This window comes from Jatropha curcas, chromosome 7, assembly GCF_041381405.1.
Source record: "Jatropha curcas cultivar XTBG-Jc1 chromosome 7, XTBG_Jcur_1.0, whole genome shotgun sequence".
Classification (NCBI taxonomy): Eukaryota; Viridiplantae; Streptophyta; class Magnoliopsida; order Malpighiales; family Euphorbiaceae; genus Jatropha; species Jatropha curcas.
In genome coordinates, this window is record NC_143157.1 from 24599209 (window position 1) to 24619759 (window position 20551).

At 34.8% G+C, this 20551-nt stretch overlaps 2 protein-coding genes across 7 annotated transcripts; both read right to left on the minus strand.

The window, feature by feature from the left end:
• Window positions 1–495: 495 nt before the first annotated feature.
• Window positions 496–5693, minus strand: LOC105632988 (SWAP (Suppressor-of-White-APricot)/surp domain-containing protein). 3 transcript variants are annotated; one of them, XM_089723964.1, is made up of 4 exons: window positions 5156–5693; window positions 3955–4112; window positions 2660–3478; window positions 496–2251 (listed from the first exon to the last, which is right to left on the minus strand). In XM_089723964.1, exons 1-4 carry the CDS (start codon window positions 5415–5417, stop codon window positions 641–643), a joined length of 2850 nt encoding a protein of 949 aa, XP_089580090.1. In that variant the 5' UTR covers window positions 5418–5693; the 3' UTR covers window positions 496–640. The 3 variants fall into 3 exon arrangements, with proteins under 3 accessions (XP_089580090.1, XP_089580092.1, XP_089580091.1); XM_089723966.1 differs by adding an exon at window positions 3719–3805 and having other exon boundaries at window positions 3955–5692; XM_089723965.1 differs by having other exon boundaries at window positions 3719–5692.
• Window positions 5694–6719: 1026 nt separating this feature from the next.
• LOC105632990 (uncharacterized) lies at window positions 6720–19108 on the minus strand. Of its 4 annotated transcripts, none has more exons than XM_020678877.3 (23): window positions 18918–19108; window positions 18629–18838; window positions 18462–18492; window positions 17877–18061; window positions 17290–17437; window positions 16580–16676; window positions 16224–16393; window positions 15265–15431; window positions 14747–14935; window positions 14500–14589; window positions 12966–13046; window positions 11897–12040; window positions 11620–11702; window positions 11273–11414; window positions 11047–11130; window positions 10327–10488; window positions 10159–10246; window positions 9417–9494; window positions 8600–8666; window positions 8398–8503; window positions 7848–7964; window positions 7710–7766; window positions 6720–7062 (listed from the first exon to the last, which is right to left on the minus strand). In XM_020678877.3, exons 1-23 carry the CDS (start codon window positions 19032–19034, stop codon window positions 6913–6915), a joined length of 2763 nt encoding a protein of 920 aa, XP_020534536.1. In that variant the 5' UTR covers window positions 19035–19108; the 3' UTR covers window positions 6720–6912. The 4 variants fall into 4 exon arrangements, 3 of the variants coding, with proteins under 3 accessions (XP_020534536.1, XP_020534535.1, XP_012070871.1); XM_020678876.3 differs by having other exon boundaries at window positions 17278–17437; XM_012215481.4 differs by having other exon boundaries at window positions 8404–8503; window positions 17278–17437; window positions 18918–19107.
• Window positions 19109–20551: the final 1443 nt, after the last annotated feature.

Here is a 20551-nt window from a genome sequence, read left to right on the forward strand (position 1 = left end):
CAAAATTTATATGCATGATAAGTTATCCGTAAAGTTCAGTGTGCCACAAAATTAAAATTGCAAAATTCATGGGTGAATTCATATATTCAATCTAAAATAATCTATATAGTACAATACATGATTGGAGTTGCAAATTATTTTAATCCTTACTTACCAAATTGTTATATCAGTTTGAATTGGTTATGGAGCCCATTTTTATATTATTTTAATCAAAATTTTAATTTTAGTTTACTTTTAGAGTGCAATTGTAATAAATTGATAAGTTCAGAGTGTTGTAATTCACTTTTAGAGTGCAATTAAACCCTAAAAGTAAATTACTGTAATTGCAACTGCATTGACAAGTTCAGAGTACCCAGAGTATAAAAGTCGATTTAGAGTGAAATTACGACTACCTAGAAAAGTTAAAAAAGTTAGGAGTGAAATCAATGGTTAGCCCGTCAAATTCCTGAACTCTCGCAAGCAATCAAATTTAAGGTTGAACTTCAGCAAGAAAACTTTCAAAATGAATCCTTCTTCCAACATTACTTTGGTAAAATATCCTCATACAACCTGAAACTTGTTACACATTTCTGCAAAAAATTATAACCCGGAAACCAAAAAGGAACAAGCCATAAAAAGATGGAAGTTGTTGAGGCTATACTCACAAGGTTGCCATCAACATGGCACGGATTTTGGCTCGAAGGTCATTAGAAACTTCAGCAGTTTCGGACTGCTGAGATTGCGGCTTTACCTCTTCATATGATTTTGACAAGTCCACAGAAGCTTCCCTACTAGCATCATTACCACCCTCGCTAACTTTTGATTGATCTGATTTTGTGAGAATCTCTCCTTCCTCCAAGTCTGCTTCTCTTTCTGACCGAGATCTCTTTCTATGCTTTAGTGATTTTTCTCGATGCCGATGCCGATGCTCATTGCCATAGGAGCTACTGTGCTTTTGCTGATCTTTTGAGTGTCTATGCTCATCATCATCCGAATCATGCTTGTGCCTATGCCTCCATCTAGAGTGCTTTCCATTGTCTAATGAACTCTCATACTTGTGCCTATGTCTAGAGTGCCTATGCTCATCTTCAGAACTATCTCGATCATGCTTATGTTTATCTTCAGAACTATCTCGATCGTGCTTGTGCCTATTTCGAGAGCGAGTGTATTCCTCATCAGAGCTGTCATGCTGATACCTCTGTCTAGAGTGCCTTTCATGATCTAATGAACTGTCATACTTGTGCCTATGTCTAGACCGCCTATGTTCATCTTCAGAACTATCTTGATCGTGCTCATCAACGGAGGTGCTGGTGTCCTTACGCTGATGTTGAGATTCTGTGTCTTGGGAAGAAGAGCGTCTTTTCCTGTGTTTATGCCTGTCCCTGCTGTGACGAGAAGAGCGATGGGATCGCCTCTTTTTCCTAGAATGCTTGTGATTGCTGTCCTCTTCCTCCTCCCGCTCTTCCTCCTCTTCTTCTCTTTTAGATCTAGAACGGTAGCTCCTCTTTGATCTTCGTTCAACATGTTCATCAGCAAATCCTTTCTTTTCTGGTTTCTCAATCTTATTACAAGCATCAACATCTAAGGGAGCCAAACTGCTCTCCCTTTCTCGGCCAGTAAGTGGTAAAACCTCAGAATCCGAACCGGATAAAACAGATTCGGATGGTTCTGCAGATAACCCTCGTGACGGTTCACTTTTTAAGGGAGCAGCTCCACTTTTTATCAAGGCTGCAAACATCTTCGCTCGTTTTAGTCTCTCAGCCTTTAACTTCTGCTCTCTGGTCAAGCTTGCTTCCGAAGAATCAGCCTCACTTGCTGTGGCAACAGCTGCTGACTTTGCTATGGCTTTAGCTACAGGGATAGGAACACCAGGCAACCCATTCTGAGCTGGCTTCGGATTTGAAGTTTGAGGTTGAGCTGAAAGGAGGCTGTCCCCACCTTCACTGCTAGGACATTGACCAATACCAGTTATTGCCTTAGATAGTACTCCTAAATTAGGATGTTTAATGCCTTTCGTAGCCGCCTGAAGAATAGCAGCAGCAGCTGCTGCATCCACACTAACTCCAACTTGTGGCTGAGGGACTTTTGAAGGCGGTTCCTGTCCATCTTTCTTTGACTTCCCAATTACCATTTTAAACTTTTCTTTCCTGTCAGATTCATATGGTATGTCAGATAAGGACAGGGCATCAGTTTCCTTGGATCCAGTTTTCTTGTCCAACCCATGCCCCAGAGAATCATTCTTTTCCGGAATGCTCTTGCCAGATAACCTTGACTGTAACCAAGAATAAGTAAAAAACATCAGAAAACTAAGGCAAATCAAATTTGCCTTTTATGCACAGCATTTGAAAATTAAATTGTCATAAAACTTCACAACAAATTTAACTTTACAACCAATACAAGTAATTTTAGATATTAAGACGTTTTTGCAAATAAAGAAGTTCAAGAGAATAATCTACACATCTGATCACTGAATAAGATCCGATTGTCCATAACATGATTACCATAATAAATTAAAGTGAAGTTCCCTCTTCAGATTCAATAAAATATCGGGCTAGAAACAGAAATGTAATTAATTTGTAGTAAATTCATACGAACTGTGCTTAACAATGCTCCTTATGAACAAGAATCCGATGCAAATAACTCATAATTAGAAGAACTAAAAAATTTAGGAAGAACATACCTCTTGAGCTTTTTGGAGAGCTTGTATATAGTAAGGATGATATTGGTTGGAAGGCAGAAGGAATGGAAACCTCCCATGCTTTGTGTCTTGCTGAACCAGAACAGCCTCAAATTCTTTTCCATTTCTCAGAATGAACTCAACTATCTTATCAACTACTCTCTTCAAATCAGATGGAGGCTCTAAAATAGTTGTCTCAACCTTGGACAGGCCAGGGGAAATAAGAGGTTGCAACTTATTCACAGTAGAAGATACTGAACCAACAGAATCACCATCCTTCTTTACCCCAGTTGCAGTTCCTGTCTTGACTGTACTGATGGAACGATTTCTTTTTATGACATGAGACTTTTCCTTCAAAGAAGGAAATGAAGGCTTGGAAAGGGGCTCAGCTTTTGAAGTTGAAATTAAAGAAGAATTATTTTGTACAGATCCAACAGAAACAGCTAAACTATCAGATGTTAGTTCCTCAAGGTTATTTTTGGTAAGAGCTGGGGCATTCTCAGTTGCACCTTCTTCATCCTCTCCAGTCCCATATACAGAACCAAGCAGTGACAATGCACCACCCACACTACTCATCTGATCAAGACCACTATCAGCCTTGTTCTCTTCTTCTATAGCTCTTCCATCAGTGCCAGACATAAGAAGTTCTTGGTGATCAATAAGAAATCTGAAGTAAGGATGAAGGTTATGATCAGGCATCAAGAATCCAAATGTTGGGTTGTCTCCCTGTTTTACTCTCAAAACAATTTCTGACTGCCCACCATGTTTGCTCACAAACATGGCAGTTCTCGCAATGATCTGGTGCACCTTCTCTGTTGGAGGCTGAAAAACAGAAAAAAAAAAAAAGAAAAAAAATTCTCTCTCAACAATGGAAAATTTACAAAAAGAGAAATACCAGGAAAAAGATATCTTACTAAATTGTCTCAAGTAACAACCCAATGACTCATAAAATATATATTCAGACAACCATTAAGATCAAGAAACAGAACTCTGAAGATATCTATCCTCTGATCACTAGAGGATGCCTGATAAAGTAACAAATATCTATCATCCTAATCCCACCTGTGCGGCCCCTTGTCAAGACATCAAAAGAAGACAAGGTGCCTGAGAAATGGCAACCTTGAAGAACTCCCGTCCTGCTCCGAGCATCTGAAACTTAGACATGGTAAGCCTTAGAAAAACACATGCACCTTAGATATCTATCATGTCGCCACACTAGATAAGAGCATCAAACAAACAACAGCATCAGGACAAATAAAATTATTAATAAGTAAAGAGCAAGCAGGGTGCGTGCCTACCAGTTTTTGAAGTAAATGTTCAGGGACTGAGAAAGGCGGCTGGAAACCAGACTCAGTGTCATTGTTCTTCAGGTCAGAGGATTCCATGGAGCCTCCATAAGAAAAAGCAACTGTATGATAGCCACCAGCATTCTCTCTTTCTGCTTCATTTTCCACATCTGAAAGCAGACAAACGGAAATTAAAACAAACAAATATATGACTATCTGTTTGAAATGGTGCCAATATGTAAGAACAGCAGAACACAAACTCTTAAAAGCAAAAGATTAAAAAGGGAAATGCAAAAATGAGGCAAGGATATTCTTACTTGTCATTCTGAAAGAAGAAACTTTAGTTAACAAAATTTGATCCTGCAAACTTAGAAAAACAATCGAAAAATACACAGCACTCCAACAAGCCCAAAAAACCATGTTCCCATATTCAAGCTGAATTTCATATTAAAAATATGCAGACAAATATACTTATGGGGGTAACTGCTACAGAAACTGCATGCTAAACCATTGACTAGATATCAAGTTGGTAGGCTTAGCGGACCCATGAGGCACCAATACATGGCATCGGCTTAAAACACTTTCCCTTTAATTTCCAGTTAAGAATGAAAAATAAAAGTACCACATTATGCACTAAAAAGGCATTTCGATTGAGAGAAATACAGAGAAAGAAGTGCAGCGGAGAGTAAAAAAAGTAAGTTCCAATGTGTGCACATGTAAGTGAGAAAAGAAAAGTAACTGTAAATTATCATCCCATTATATAGTTCTCCTCAAAAATCACAATTTGAGAAAACTAAAATCTGTAACACTGGTTATTCTAAAATTATTAAATATATCACGAATACATGAGAAGAAGAAAGAAAAAAAAGAAGGGAACCTTATCTTATATAACAATGGAACTCTGTCATCCTCACTGGCATAAATTAACAACTCACTATGAAAAGCCATCAAAGCAATACATATCAAATTGTATATAATATGATGAGACACAGCCAACAACCAAGTAAATGACTTCAATTGAAGTAACTAAATCAAAGCATTATCCATTGAAAGTATTTTCTCATACGATAAACAAAAAGAGATAAAATTTAGAACTGGCCTTTTACATTTTAAAATCTCAAATAATAAACCTTTTCTTTTTATCTGCAAGTTCAGATTAACGTCAACATATGAGGATAATAATAATGAGAAGAAGAATAGGAATAATGATTACCTTGCTCATCCGACGGTGAGGGTAAATCGAGGTAGCGTTCGTGATCGAGTTCGGATTCGAGAGAGCTGTCAGGATTAGAAGACGGAGAATGGTGGCGGCGGCGGTTGCGCGGCGGAGGCGGGGCAGACAGGAGGTGGCGCACGTCGTAGCGGTCTATAGAAAGTGAGTTCCACTCGACAAGCGCGGAAGCCGAGTTGACGAACTCAGCCATCGAGTCGTCGTCGAAAAGAAGCGCGTGGCGGCCTACTACCTCGAGATCCATTTCGGACCGCTCGATTGAAGAGAGAATGGAAATAATGAGAGAGAATTGTAACCCTAAAAAATAGCTATTTTTGATTACGCAGGGAGGTGAATCAGGTGGCGTGGAACAAAGGTGATAATTAATCAAGTGATCAGAACATTTGAACTTCAATATATATACAAGGGAAAATTTCCCTCAGACTTTTCCCTGTCTCTGTAATCTGAAGGAAAATTTTCCCTTGACCTTGAACGACAGAAATCTTTTCTTGGTGTCTGCAATTTGCAGGGGAATTTTTCTATTTGATTAAAATTAAATACACCGTAAAACTGAAGGAAATGGGCCCAAACATATATACGGGATCAAATCATTTACGGCTCCGAATTGAATTGAAACGCATTAAAATTTAGGATATTAAACTCAAGTTCGGTTCCATCTTTAAAAATTAAACTGGAATTCAGTTTTTAAAGTTAGATTTCAGTTTATTTATAATTTATAGTTAAACAAAAAATGTTTTTTATGGATTGATAAAATTCAACTAGTTAAGTCTATTGTATGAAATTTTTTTAAATCGAGTCCCAATTAGTTCATAAATGATTTAATTCAATTACAATTTTTTTAATAAACCAGCGTAACCATAAAAACAAACAAGGAGGAAGAGATTTTCATAACTTTGAATATTAATCCAATTATAATTATTATATTTTTAGCAAATAACAATTACTATTAAAATTGATTACCTCGAAAGCAATGTTTACCAAAATTCAAAGTTGGAAACAAAGTGTATAAATATATAGCACTTCTAATTTCTATCAGAAAAATTGAAAAGCATCTTTAATATTTTGAAATAGAAAAAAAATTGTTTATGAATAATAATAATAATAATATTGAAATAATATAACCAGTAAATAATTATAACATTAACCTTGTGTTTTAACTTGTAGTATAATATAATATATTAGTATTTATAAAAACATTAACCTTTTATTCGATTTATACTTTTCTTTGCGCTGTTATTAAATTGACACCCCGATAAATTTGAAACTAAAACTTATTTGTATTGTTATATCACTATTATTTCTTTATTTTTCCGACCCATTAGCATTTGTATTTGAGAGATACACAAATGATCTAATCATTTGATTTTTTTTTTTTCTTACAGGAAAAAGAAAAACCAACCAAATTATTAAGAAATTTTTAAAAATTTAAAACTTTAATATTTTTTTATTGTCAAATAATCCTTTTCAAATTAACCATCTCTTGATTTGGTGATTTTTGTATTACTAGTTAACGATTAAAAAGAAAATTAAAATGCAAAGTCCAAAGGAAACAAACAAAACCCAGAAATATACAATAGCAAAAAGATCATGAATAACAAAAGAAATTGAATTGACATTATGCCCTCAAAAAGCCTATACTATACAACAAAAAATCAAGAGATATAGATCTCATTCCCACCATTCTAGAATATTTCCCAATTTTTTACCTATTTAACATGGCAATTAACCTTACGCGTAAATCAGATTGCCAGAGATGGCGTTGCTTTAGAACTCGGCAGCTGCTCATCTAAATATTTAAGAGTAGACTGGAGGTATTTATCATTTGCACTCAAACAAATTCTTGCAGTTTCAATTAGTTTCCAGCAAACTTGAGATATCTCATGGCTTACCTGTCCAAGACAAATAAAACAGGAAAGGCTATGGTTTAAAAATGCAGACACAAAACTTTGAGCAGCAAGTCATGGAAAGTGGGACCATATTTATAGGGATAACGCTGCCAAAAAGCATTAAATATAAAATGACTATAATATTCTTTAAGAAATTAAAATGGATTAGATCACTCGTTCTCGAGTTAAAAACGATGCAACATAATTTTCTATTTCAATTTTAAATATTTTTTGTAAATCAGTAAAGACATTCAAGAAATATTGAGTAACCACATAGCCCATTAGAACGAAGCAGAATTATGTATCCTAAATGAAATAGTTCAATGCCATTCCCTCCAGCAAAAATTTGCCCAGTGCCTTTATAGCTATTTAACTGCAAAAAGGCAATGAAGACCTTGTGTTCTTAAGCCTTTAGCAAGAAACACTAACGTGGAGCATTCAACCAGTAAGATGGTTTGGCTTCAATTGGTAATTGCAGGTGTAAACTCCATGCATAGCTATCATGTGCTAAGTGATATCCACGGAGAAGAAAATGAAATTGCAATGTATCTCAACTTTTTGTAGACACAAAGTTATGGATCTTCATTTTTGAAGATTGCATAGTGACAGTCATAGATCAACTCAATCATGTGATAAGTTTCACAACTTACTTTGAAGGATAATGCTATGCAGTTGCACGCTTCAAGTGCCATGCTTCCACGAGCAGCCTTAATTCCAGCATATCACATGATCAGGTATAGAAACGGTCCATTATTGTAACATAAATATGTATTGCACATCATAGTTACCTTGGATGGCTCTTGTTCTATAGCATTAACTAGATTATGAAGAACACGCTCAGACAGTGAGACAAGTTCATGTACATAAGATGAATCTCCAAAGAATAACCAGTCACTGCCCAAAATCTGAATGAAGCAAATGCTGAAAAAATATAAGGAGCTAGAAGATATAACATCAAAATTGTGTAAGCACTCGCATGGCTTGTGTGCAACATTTTAACTTAGCCTCCAGCAGTAGCTTTCAAAGGTAGAATAAACAGTGGCCCAAACTACAAGAAATATTATAATTTGGCAATCATGACATGTCTTCATAATGCCTAATCCATTCATGCTTCATGAATAACGTAATAAGGGACCACATGCGAGCCTGATAAGCACAAGAATGCATTCATGTTTCTATAATCATTTCCAACACGTTTGGCTATTTACTATAGATTGGTCACTTGAAAGGGAAATGTGCTTGTACGAGAGACCTTTGTCTTTAATTGAAAAAGACAATTATAAACAAGGGGAGAAGGAAATGCATTTAGAAAATTCTGCATACTATTATTAAGTGTACCTTTACCTCTGAATTACCCAAATGGTACGGGAGCTTCTTTTGAGAAAGTGTTGCCAACAATAGAATTATTGCACAAAATATCCTTGATGTGATTCTTGGTGTCATCCTACGACATTTGAAATATATATATATATATATATAATCATAAATTGACAACTAAGATGAGTTGCAACAATTATTATGGGCAATACAAAAAGCTTACCATGATCTGGAATAAATGAGAGAGAGAATACTACTTGGAATTTTTGTAACACCTTGGTCAGCATTACCTTCAGATGAGAAAAGGAAAATATAGGCAAAATGTTCAAAATGGAAAACAGAACATACAATTGTTCAAAACAGAACTTTCTTAGATACAATCATCTGAATGTTGAGCAGCAAACCCAAAATATTCATTTGCATACCATGAGCCTAGTAAGAAGATATCAAGAGGAAAAAATTATGACCTAAATAGATTCTTCAAACTTGGTAAAAAGATTCCTATAATCAAGCTATGTGATATGGTTTACAGGAAGTTCACACATGGCCCAATGCAAAAGTAGCAGAACCGGAATTTCTATTATTTTTATTTTTTATTTTATTTCCTTTCAGTTTGTAGTTGTCCTTATTCTTAGCTGTATGCGGTGATAGTGCCCATGTTTGTTTATTTTCCTAAAATATAGGAGAAGTTATTTCTCCACGGAACTATTTCTTTGATCTTTGATGAATGGAACAGGTGTGAGAAAAATTTCAGAAGTTGAGTACTTTCAAACTCAGGAGATTGCAGATTCTCTCCAAGTCTATCAACATAGGTAGAAGGATCCCTCTATCACATCCCATCTAAACCCTGCCCCTCTATTCCAAGGACCCATAACTAGATCCCAAACTGGGGATCATAACAATTCCATTATCTCATTGCTTTATTTTTAGAATATAAAAGAATAATAATAAAAATTGCAAGATGTCACAAAAGAACGATAACAAAGTAAAGACATGATTTAACTGATAGAAAAGATATAAAGTAATGAAAATTCAAAGACCTGGAACCATAACCAAGAGGCTACATATTTTTCGAATTGAGGACAGTATGCCATCAATATCGATTGCAGTCCGTGTGCCTACACAGAGAACAAAGGCAATCAGCAATCAAATAAATCAGAAAACTCGCTCTTAAAGCCAAGAAAAAGATTTCACACTTTAAATGCTGCAAATTAGAACCCAGAATATGAGGAGAATTTTCTTGAAATCCAAAGGCAGAATGCAATCTAACACAAAAACCAACGCTTCACTTTCAGGTGTCGTTTGTCATACACTGTTGCAAGCATTCATAGGAAGTGCAATGGCAAAAGTAAATCCAATCTTTAATTTAATAACAGATTAGACTTTCAGTTGCACTCCATGCTTCAGGACCTAGGGCCTTGCCATGGTTGTTGCTTGCTATTTTTCCAACAAAATGTCTTAACAAGATTTATAAAACATTTTATGTGCTACAAAGGCTCCACTAAGAATTTGCATGTTAGGAGCACGTATGGCATAACAAGTAGGGGTAGGTTTAGTGTTAGCTGATGTCCAAAATACATAATGCTACAAATTAATTTTCCTTCCAAGCAACTTGTGTGCGTACTGCACATAAATTTGCTTTATGCATGTAGAAGTAGAGTGCCAACAAGCTTACAGAAAATTCAAGACAAATAAGACTCCATAAATTATGTATAAATATGATCACAAGCATCAATTGCATAGATGATTGCAAATGTTTACTTATGGGAGAAATGAACTAACCATCTGTGAAGTCTACATTTTCTAAACAGCTCATTGCAGATACAATGAGCCCATCTGAATGGGGAATTAACCCACTTAACAACGCAACCTGAGATATTGGAACATCTATGAGTTTATACAAGGTTCATTTGATGTATTATACAATCACAGAAAAAGCAAGAACATTACCTCAGCAGTTTCAAGATAAAGATTTAACTGCCTAACTTGAGCTGAAATAGAGGGTATAGTGACCTCAGCAAATGCTATGCAAGATTTGACGAAATTGAGATGCTTTTTTCCATCTTTCAGAGCTTTAGTTGCCAAATAATTGCTTGAGTGAACGAGAGTTTCCTGCAAGTAAATTTAAGTGCCCGATAAATAGGTCGGAGAAGAATGGGTGGCAGACTGGACCCACTTCTAAACAAGAATTTGTCATCTTTACCCAGTTCTGCCCAAAGTGAACTTCATCTATAACTTATAAGCCCAAAATGGCAAACCTTATGTTAAACATGCACAAGAGTATGCCAAAAATCTTGCTACTTGCTGGTGATCTTAGAATTTATTGATTGCAGGTTGATGGCGAATCTAATCTACATTATCCTGATAAAGAACCTCGGTATAGTCATGAAACAATTTCACAAGCCTAATACTGACTAGAATAACTCTCATATAGTATTCAACCCTTTCACCCTGTTAAGACTCTCCCTAGCCCTCATCCCCGGCTCCCCAGCATGCAGATGAATTCACAATGTCTATGGATAACTAGCCAAAATAAAACCCTACTCTGACAGCTCAAAATTAGAAATTTAAAATACTTGCAGGTATGTAATTTTTGGGGGACCTGACAACTACAAAAAAGAGAGATAATAGGCTCCATTTGCATGTTTTATTAATGAAATATGCACAAACCTTAAGTTCATTTATGCTTCGAAAAGCTCCACGACATTCAACTAAAAATGTTAAATGCTGTTCCATCGCCACCCCAAAATCAACCTAAGAGCCAAAAGCAACAACAATTATCAACTAATCCAAATAGCTTTTTGAGAGGTTACTTCAAGCCTCCTTTCCTTATTCGAGAAGACATTGAAATGAACTTAGAATACAACAATGTATTTAGCTAGCTGAGATGAATTACCATCTGGACAAAACGAGAAATGAGGCGCGCTGGCTGTTGCTTTTCATCGTCTTTCATATTTGCGAAGTCTATACCATCATATAGAGACTGAGCAATTTCAAAAAGCAACTGTATAGTTGTTGGATCATTTATACGGCCATTCCTGCCAAGGTTAATCATAAATGCTACCGAAGTGTTAAAAAATTACATGTGTAATATTCAGTAAGAAAGATGGACTTAAAAAAATAAATAAGCAAATAATGAAAAATTACAAGAAAGAGTAGGAAACTAAAATAGATGCTCAAAATGGATCACCAGAATATTTTGACTGCCTGAAAAACTAATATATCCAAGAATCATGTGAGTACCTTGTTGCCATATTAAGAATATGCATATCAATGACATTCCTAGAGCTCCCATGCATTACGTCCAAGATGTGAAGAAAATGTTTCTGCAGAAATTGATCACAAATTGCCTATCAGTACTTCTGTACTACATTTCTTTATGTTCTATGACTAAAAAACCATCAAACTTAAACCAACCAAGAACTGATACAATTTCTCAGCATACAGTGGTACAAGATACAGACCAAAGAAAAAAGGAAAGAGGGTGTGCAAATGGAGGAAGTGGAGTTCAGTATCATACCAAAGAAAATACTATGTCTAAGTCCTTAAAATGAGAAAGAAGCTTCAGAAAAATGGACTGCAAGCTTCCTTGTTCATCTTCAAGAATCTCTTTATTGCATGCTCGTGTGTAAATACCCTCTAAAAGCATGTTCAAATAGCTGTCCTGGCATAACCATTAGATTTCGTTAAGTGCGAAATGTGATTCCAAGATATTTTGTAATGAGGCCATTACAGCTGCTTATATTTACAATTGTCCATACAATCTCAATAGAAAAATATACCAAGGCTAAAATATATCAGTTGTAAAGCATAAAAGCTAATATAAGTTTTAGACAGACAAACAATACATGCAAAACAACATATAAAAGACTACCCTAGACCTTCCCAAACAAATTCTTACAATTTTAGCTGAAAGTGTCCCCCATCACCAGCACATTTTTCCCTTATGTTTCCTGGGTGAAGGGTTCAGGCATTGAATCTACAACCCCTACATATAATAATCACAGGTGCACTAACCAATCAACCCCAGTTAGTTGAAAGAGCTTTCCAAAAAAATGGATCTGTGGATGAAATCCACATGCTGGGTAGCATTAGTGAAGTGTCTACATTTCAACACCACTTGCACCAACAATGCAGTTGCACCAACTCTGAATACGGCTATTGTACTCTATATTAAAAAAAATAAGTTAAAAAATGAAAGGAAGAATAGAAAAGAATGATTGTCATAAAAATGATCTGGGAATACACTCATGAACTGTGCTTTACATCTACCCCAGTCCACTTACTCAAGCATGAATTGCACTTCCTTCTCATGACAAGACCTTTACTACTGACAAGAGAATAAGAAATGCCAGGTAATAGGAGCATTTAACCTCTTACTCACTAAATGCTTAAATAACAATAACAGAGCAAGAACAATATGGTAAGCATACAGAAAGAAGATGATAGAAACAAGAAACAAAATTATGGAAGACATCAAATAGAAATAACCAAAGCATACTGTTAATGGAAATCAACAAAACTCAATGATAGAGTTATTTCAAAGAGATAACGCAAAAGTGTCATGTATTTCAAACCACCAAACTTACCATTTGATTTTGAAGAACAATGTCCATGTAAGCATCAACAACCTTCAAGTACTCCTCAAGTTTACCATATTGAATAATGACCTGGTATTATAGCCATGTTTTGAAACAACATTTTTACATAATAGATTGAAGTAAGAGTATGTCAAAGAGAGAACAATAAATATAGTGAACTAGATATCGATGTAATTGCAATGACAGTACCAGAAATCATTTACGGAATAAAGTAGACCTGACAGTATAAATGCTTAATATCCCTCTCTCTCTCTCTCTCTCTCTCTCTCTCTGACATGATCCTTTCTAGCTTAACAATAGCAGACTGTTCTCTCTCTCTCTCTCTCTCTCTCTCTCTCCAACATAATCCTTTCTAGCTTAACAATAGCAGACTGTTTATGGTGAAATTATCATCTCTTAATTTTCTCAAGCCAAAGCTACATATAACAATAGCAATTGTCTGTTCTCCATTTGGAAAACAAGTTTCATTATAGAGGAAAAGAATATATTCAAGAGGGAGAGAAGTACAGCAATCTGGAAATTATGGAGTGCAAGAATGCATAAATTTCAAATTACTTGAATTTCCTTACTTTTTTTTTTTTCCTCTAAACATAAGAGGAAGGCATTTTAAGTCCATGAAATGCATGGACTAGACAAGTTAGCAGGTCCCCATATGTATGCGTATAGAAACACGTATTCCCCTATGCCCTTCTTCCAAAAGGATTTAAGTCAAAAAAAATTTCTAAGTTTGAATTCCAGGTCCAGATCACTGGGTTTCTCCCTGAGGATTGTGTTCTTTTACAAGCAATCAAAATTGCAATCAGAAATCCTCACGGCCAGAACCAAGATAAATTAACATGGGTCATTGGAAGTGCTAGATTCAAACAATTAAAAGAGGAAATTAAGCAACTTTTATGTGACATAGCCAACCTTATGAAAAGAAGTTAATTTTGACATTTGAGTCACTGGGTCAACCAATTGATTGTAATTATTAGCATCAAAATATCATATTTTTTACTTAACTACATTTAGTGAGTCTAGTATTCACCTCAAGTGGAAATCTAAAAAAAACAAACTTTCATACTGGCCTCGGATTATAATAATGAACAAGCATATGATCCCTGCCTGGGAGAAAATCATGATTCAGCTGGTGCTCTATGGGGAAAAGAATATAGCCAGCAATATCGAATTACTCAAGTTTGCAGATTGTTTCTTTCTGATCCAACAGAATGGAAGTCAGGTGGAATAAAAGTATGGTAACAAGGAAGCAAGATACTAGATGAATAAGGAGAAAATAGTGCTGACAAGGAAGCAAAATACGAGATGAATAAGGAGAAAACACATTGCATAATTCAGGAACATCAATTAAAGAAATGCTAAAATCCAAAAAAAAAAGATCCACTCATCAATTGGCCAGACGTTATCAGCATAAATACTAGGTTAGAAAAACAAAACATTATATTAAAAAATTGGACAAAATAGTATAACAAAAATGAAAAATGAAATTCGCAGATCAAGCAAACAGGAAAGAAGGTCCAACTACCTGAATGACTTCATCCACTACGGAATTAATGGTGTCCATTTCATATCTGCTTTCACCTAGTCTAAATCCAAGTAACCTATAATTTAAACACTACACCAACCAAAAAATAAAATAAATAATTCAAATACGGAATGTAAATGTTAAAATAGAAACAGGAACAGAAAATAAAGGGAATAAATTCATAGCCCTAAATGCTCTAGAAGTCAGCAAATCCTTACAGCTTGGATCTGTGTCATATGAACAATACCTGATCAAAAGAACTGTCGTCACTGCACTTGATCAGATGCAGGATATCCACGGCATTGGAGCTGATTACTTCAGTTGGAAGTTCCTTTAGCAGATGATGAAGAACAATTGAAGCACTTGAGAAACTCTCAGATAAATTTGCTTGATTCCTTCCTAGTCTGAGCTCCATAAGTAAAGAGTCTATTTGCCTCTTAATTACGAAATAGAAATATTGTTCAGTATATAATGAAGAATGGCAATTTCATGTTACAGCAACTATTTAGGATGAGATTACTAGTGCTCTACAGTGTTACTAAGGAGACGAGATGAATAACAGTGATCCACTGCAAGAATAAATGAAAAATTAAAACTAGTTCTACTTAACCAAAATGATAAGAAGATGTGGAACAATTTAAAATTAGAGTAGAATACAATAGACAATGAATGATTTGCTGGCATAATTACATAAGAAATTCTCAGAGAAATGAAAGTTATAAGTTCGGCCATAAGAAAAATCATCAAAGGCAATGTATTACTGACCTGAGACACATCTGCAAATATACATTTCATAATATATTCAATAGTAGGTTCAATCAGACTGACAAGCAACCTTATTTTGCCTGCAAAAGGTCCATGTGGGGCCTCCTTTGCTGTTGAAAGATGAATCAATAGGATTTTGATGTCATTAACACATGTAACCAGGTATCCTGTCACAACAAAATCAAATATATCCTATTTTTAAGTTGCCATAACAGAAAATGACATACAATAGCCTATAATACAGGTTTAATCTAGAGAATATATACATATGAGTCAGGCAGTGAGACTATATAGATTTCCTATTAAGGCAACTTTCAAACTGCTGGCCTAGTAATATGAATAAACGAAGGAGTTATTCAAGAGCTACTGGTCACACTGCTTTGTACCCTTGTAGGTTAACTTTGTAGCTTTCCATTCTGTAAACATGCAAGCTCAAAATTTGGTAAATTTGAAACAGCCTTCCAACATGCACAGCTCATATGCTGGCATACCCATCTTTTATTGATTTTCTTTTTTTTTTTTTTTTCTTTTCCAATTCCACCACTCTTGCCACCCAGCTGTGAAATAACTAACTTCTGCCTAGTTCATTGTTTTTCTCTCTTTAAGGATTATCAAGTTATCATCCAGAACTAAATTTAGACAGTGTTTTCCTTTCTTTTTTTTTTCCCAAACGCACTCAATGTTTACTTAGCAGAAGTTTCCTTGCACTCGCTTTATGGAGGGGATTTGTACTTGTATAAGTGAACAAACTAACCAACTCTGTGACCACCCTTTATCTGGTTTTAGAAGAAGATAAAGCAAGTGGGAACCAAAAAAAAAATTGAAGTCTAACAGTCAAAATCTGCCAGTTCCATCCAGTCTCCAAAACCATATATTATGAGCTGGCAGCATTAACCATCTGCACAGTAATTGTGCATGAAGGGATCCATGCCATTTATGAGAGAAGCATCGATATATACCTTTATCATATGCAGACAACTTCCGCGCACAGTGGGCCATGTATAAACGGCAATAGGAAGATGCCAATGGATCTGCTATCCCTCTTGTCATCATTACCAGTCGCTGGAGATTATCTACAGGACGGTCAAGCAGAAAACGCCAGCAAGGCAATATTGCCAACTCCAAATATCTGAAATAAAATATCAATAAATAACCAACAAAAACAATTCACACCAACCCTGCAGAGAGGTTCAGAAGCCTGTGCTTTAAAAATGATCAATAAATATAAAAGGAAAACTAATCAAATCAATGTTGAACCATTATTAGGAAACTTGGACTATAAGTAAATGAAGAATTTCAAAGATAAGAACTTCACATGCGTGGAAGGAGCTCTCTGATTGAACCAACTTTGCAAAACCAATTATGGCAAGTTTCCTTAGCATCAGAGCAAATATCACTTGCTTTAAAATTCTCTGCCAAACAATTCCAACAAAAGTTTCAGGGAAAACTATCTAGCTGCGCAAACAATGACTAAAATCTTCTAAATCCTGGATTTAAGAACGGATAGACCAATTGATCTAAAATATATTACAAATTCTCAGAAAAAGTAATAGGTTCGTTTTGCTTGATACATCATTGCATAACCATGCCACTCAGCTGGATCTTACTTTACGAAAAAGTCTAAATGACATAAAAACAATTTCTTTAACCATGTCAGTGTGCAGTAACAAATAGATGTACTGGACACAAACTCACAGACAAACAGCAAATAGTTAATGTGTTGTACATTATTTTCACATGAGACATGCATACACATCCACTGATCCACAGAAATCTTGTTAATTATCTTCACAAGAAGTTGACATGCATTAATTATCTCCATGAAAGAGCTTTAATGGTCAATAACTCAAGTTTCATCAGAAAATCACAAATGGAACTCACAGTAGTTTATCCACAAAGAGGTTGATAGATCTAATCCTTTACAGGGATTAATCAGTTGCATATTAATGTTAAAAGGAATCTGGAAGATAAAGAAAAATGTACAGACATAGACACCATCTAAATGATATAAACCTGGTAATGTACCGAGAAAGCTTCCATCTTCAGAAAATTCAGCTTTCTGTCTGATGCGTTGCCAAACCATACCTCCAAGCATGTCCATTACATCTGTCACAAGAACAAATAATGTAGGATAAAACTGTTGAACTGAAGTATCCATCAGAAGCTTAGCAACCTGCAGAAAAGTAAAATGTGATATCCATGTCAAGAATTACTGAAAGAGGCCAGGATCAGGATAATCCATTAGACCTAAATTTCTAAGAACATGTGGATTTTGTGATCACTAGGAGTAACCATACTCATATTTCATCCACTACACTTTAACACAAAAGGCATATATGATATTGACTTTCTCCCATATAAAAATCTGAATGGAAGTCTGTGTGCCAGCATGTGTGGCTAAATTAGCTTCACAACTACTAAATAAATGTAGATTCATAGACCAGGAAAAATTGATTGTACATATTCAATTAATTGCATAAGAGAACCTAGTGAACAGCACAGAAATTATACTTCTTTTCTTGTACTGGTTTTAAAACAGTAAAAGATGATTAAAATCAATATAGAAACATAATTAAAGAACCAAGAACAAGCATAAAACCAGCTCAAATCACCTTAATAGACAATCTCAAAGCTGTTACGCGATCTTCAGCCTGCCAAGCGTGCATAATTTCATCTTTGAGCTCATGTAGACGAGAGACATACTCCTGCTGAGTAATAACCTTGGCATCATCTTCCGGAATTTTTTGTGAATCATTTACTTCCTCTACATGTGTACTTTTTGAAGATTTGTCAAATGCTGCAAATCAACGTTATCCATTACAAAGCACTAGAAAAATATTATAGCAAACTACTAAGGGAGGAAAAGACAATATTATATATTTTTTTACAATTTTAGGGATTTAGAAAAATTTTACCTAACATAGTTTTGATTTGAGTAGTTTCCTGATCATGAGTTAACTATATGCGCTTGCACAATTATTGTTAGTTAACAAATTTTCTTCTAACAGAAAGTGAGTGGGGTAAAGGAGGCTATGAAACTGAAGTATGTAAAAAAGACAGCTTGATTGTGTTCAGTAAAGAACATCTTTGTTATATCAGGAATTAGAGTTGCTAGAAACAAAGCAAGCAATGGAATGCTTTCTAATAATTAGTACGTAACTCAAAACAAATAAGCAAAGGATCCAAATATACCATACCTTTACTACTTTTAATTATCACATCAGGCATCTGTTAAAAAAACGTCAGAAACCGCTCAATATTAGGATTTCACGGCAGAATATAAGAAAATCTAATTCAACTCTTTTATGAATATACACATGCAAATTCAAAACTTAAAAAACAAAATGATGGATAAATTGCTCACTGAAGAAACTGAAATCATTTTGGATACAGGAAACTTTTGCATCAAGAATCTCTTAAAAGAGGTCCACTCCTTTGACGGAATTTGACTAGTAGCTTCACTGGAGAGACTAGCAGAAGAAGAATTCTCAGTATCAGGCGTCTCCTCTGTCTTGGCATCTCCTCCTCTTAATGGATCAAAGAAATCATTATCTTGAAGGTTCGTAACAATAACCTGTACAATAAACAAACTCTATTAGAGTAACCATAGTCAAAACAAAAGAATTTTGAATTATTACTTATGATGATTGAACCTGGTTTTGGGGAGAAGAAGAAGGCGATGGAGTCAAGAGAGGGTGGTGATCGGCGCGTGATCGAGGAATCGCGTGAGCTTCCTGCTCAGCATTGTAATCTCGAGGCCTAAACTCCATGAGGATCAACCCAAATGCTGGTATCGATCAAGCTCAGTTCAACTTTCTTGTTGTCTTCACGCTGTAGTGGAAGTTTATGTTTGGGTCAGTTGAGAACGTGGCGGTTAGAGGTGCCATAAGCGGGCCGGGTTTGGGTCTCGATCCATCTGAGAAGCGCGGGCCCAATGACTAACTGCCCAACTGAAAAAATATTGGCGTTGTGCCGTGTGCGTGTCCAGTAAAAAAAAATCAATTTTATAAGTGTAATGATGATTTATTTATTATTTTTTTTTTTTTTGGGGGAGGGGGAGATTGGAGAAAAGTGAAATTAAAATTTATAATAATTAGTAATTTAACCATTTGCTAAATTTTCTCAATAATTAGTATTAACGTCTTTCGATAACTTATTTTTTTATAAATTGGAATTGGAAATGGGTATTGATAACTTCGTTATAAATTAGTAAATGATGTGGGATCAACATTTTAAAGTTTAATTTATTAGACATTATGTAACGAAGTTAATGTATTGGTAAGTATGAGAATTTCATATTTAATTGTCTCGATCTAATTTCGATAAAATAATATTTCTAAACACACAGACAAATTTGTGCCTTCGAGTTGCAACCCCTCGTGTAGGTGCTTTAAAATGCAATGCAGGTATGATTGCTCAAGCCAAAAATGCAATGCAGATTGGATTGACTATCATACTCTTATAAATGCTTAGGAAAAAATTTTCATAATAAAAGAAATTTTTGCTGATGAAAAAAAACTCTTATGGAGCCTTACTTGCTACAAAAATGATGTTGCATAAGATGAATTGGAAAAAAAAAAGTGTTCTTTTCATTATTTTTCAATAAATTTTATTTGTTTAATCATATTATTAAATGTTAATTATAATTGATGTTAAAGTTTGTTTTTTTTTTTTTTTCCTTAAATGATTCTGCATTAAATGTTATTGAATGGAGCTTTCCCATTTTTTAAAAAATTGTCTAGAGAAAAAAAAAAAAGGAATTCCTTAATAGACTAGCCATAATTAAATTACTATTAATTAACTACTTGAACATACTTTAAATCTATGTAGCTTCATTGAGTGTTTGACCTGCAAAATCCATTGACAGCAAATTAATTAAAAGCACTCTTTCTGATATAACAATCAAATCAATATTTAACCATGACTCAATTGTGGTGGTTTCAAATGTAAGTCTTACTCATCATGTTCATGCCCTAATTATTTATTATTTATAGCTCATCATCTACAATAATGACACTTGGTGCTCTCCTATTCGGCCCCAGAATGATTCTAACATATCGAGTGCATTTGTCTTTTTTTTTTTTTTTTTTTTAATAACCTGTATGCAGAACTTATTAATCAAGAAAAAACAAAGAATTATAATGGTGACGCGTTCATTAAGTTTATCAATTTGATTGATTTTATTTAAGAAAAAAAAGAATATCATTTATGTTCATAGTAGAAATTCACAATAAAAATGGGAAAATGAATTATTTATAATATTTGATCAATTAAAACTTTACCAACA

Excerpts from the sequence above, each read along its gene's own strand:
- LOC105632988 (XM_089723964.1), bottom strand. The coding sequence starts at position 5,417 with ATGGATCTCGAGGTAGTAGGCCGCCACGCGCTTCTTTTCGACGACGAC. Across the intron at positions 3,479-3,954 it reads AACATTTACTTCAAAAACTG|CCTCCAACAGAGAAGGTGCA; the intron begins GTAGGCACGCAC and ends TCTGTTTTTCAG. Across the intron at positions 2,252-2,659 it reads CTCTCCAAAAAGCTCAAGAG|TCAAGGTTATCTGGCAAGAG; the intron begins GTATGTTCTTCC and ends TCTTGGTTACAG.
- LOC105632990 (XM_020678876.3), bottom strand. The coding sequence starts at position 19,034 with ATGGAGTTTAGGCCTCGAGATTACAATGCTGAGCAGGAAGCTCACGCG. Across the intron at positions 12,041-12,965 it reads TTGTTCTTCAAAATCAAATG|GACAGCTATTTGAACATGCT; the intron begins GTAAGTTTGGTG and ends TGGTTATGCCAG. Across the intron at positions 9,495-10,158 it reads AAATGTAGACTTCACAGATG|GCACACGGACTGCAATCGAT; the intron begins GTTAGTTCATTT and ends TTCTCTGTGTAG.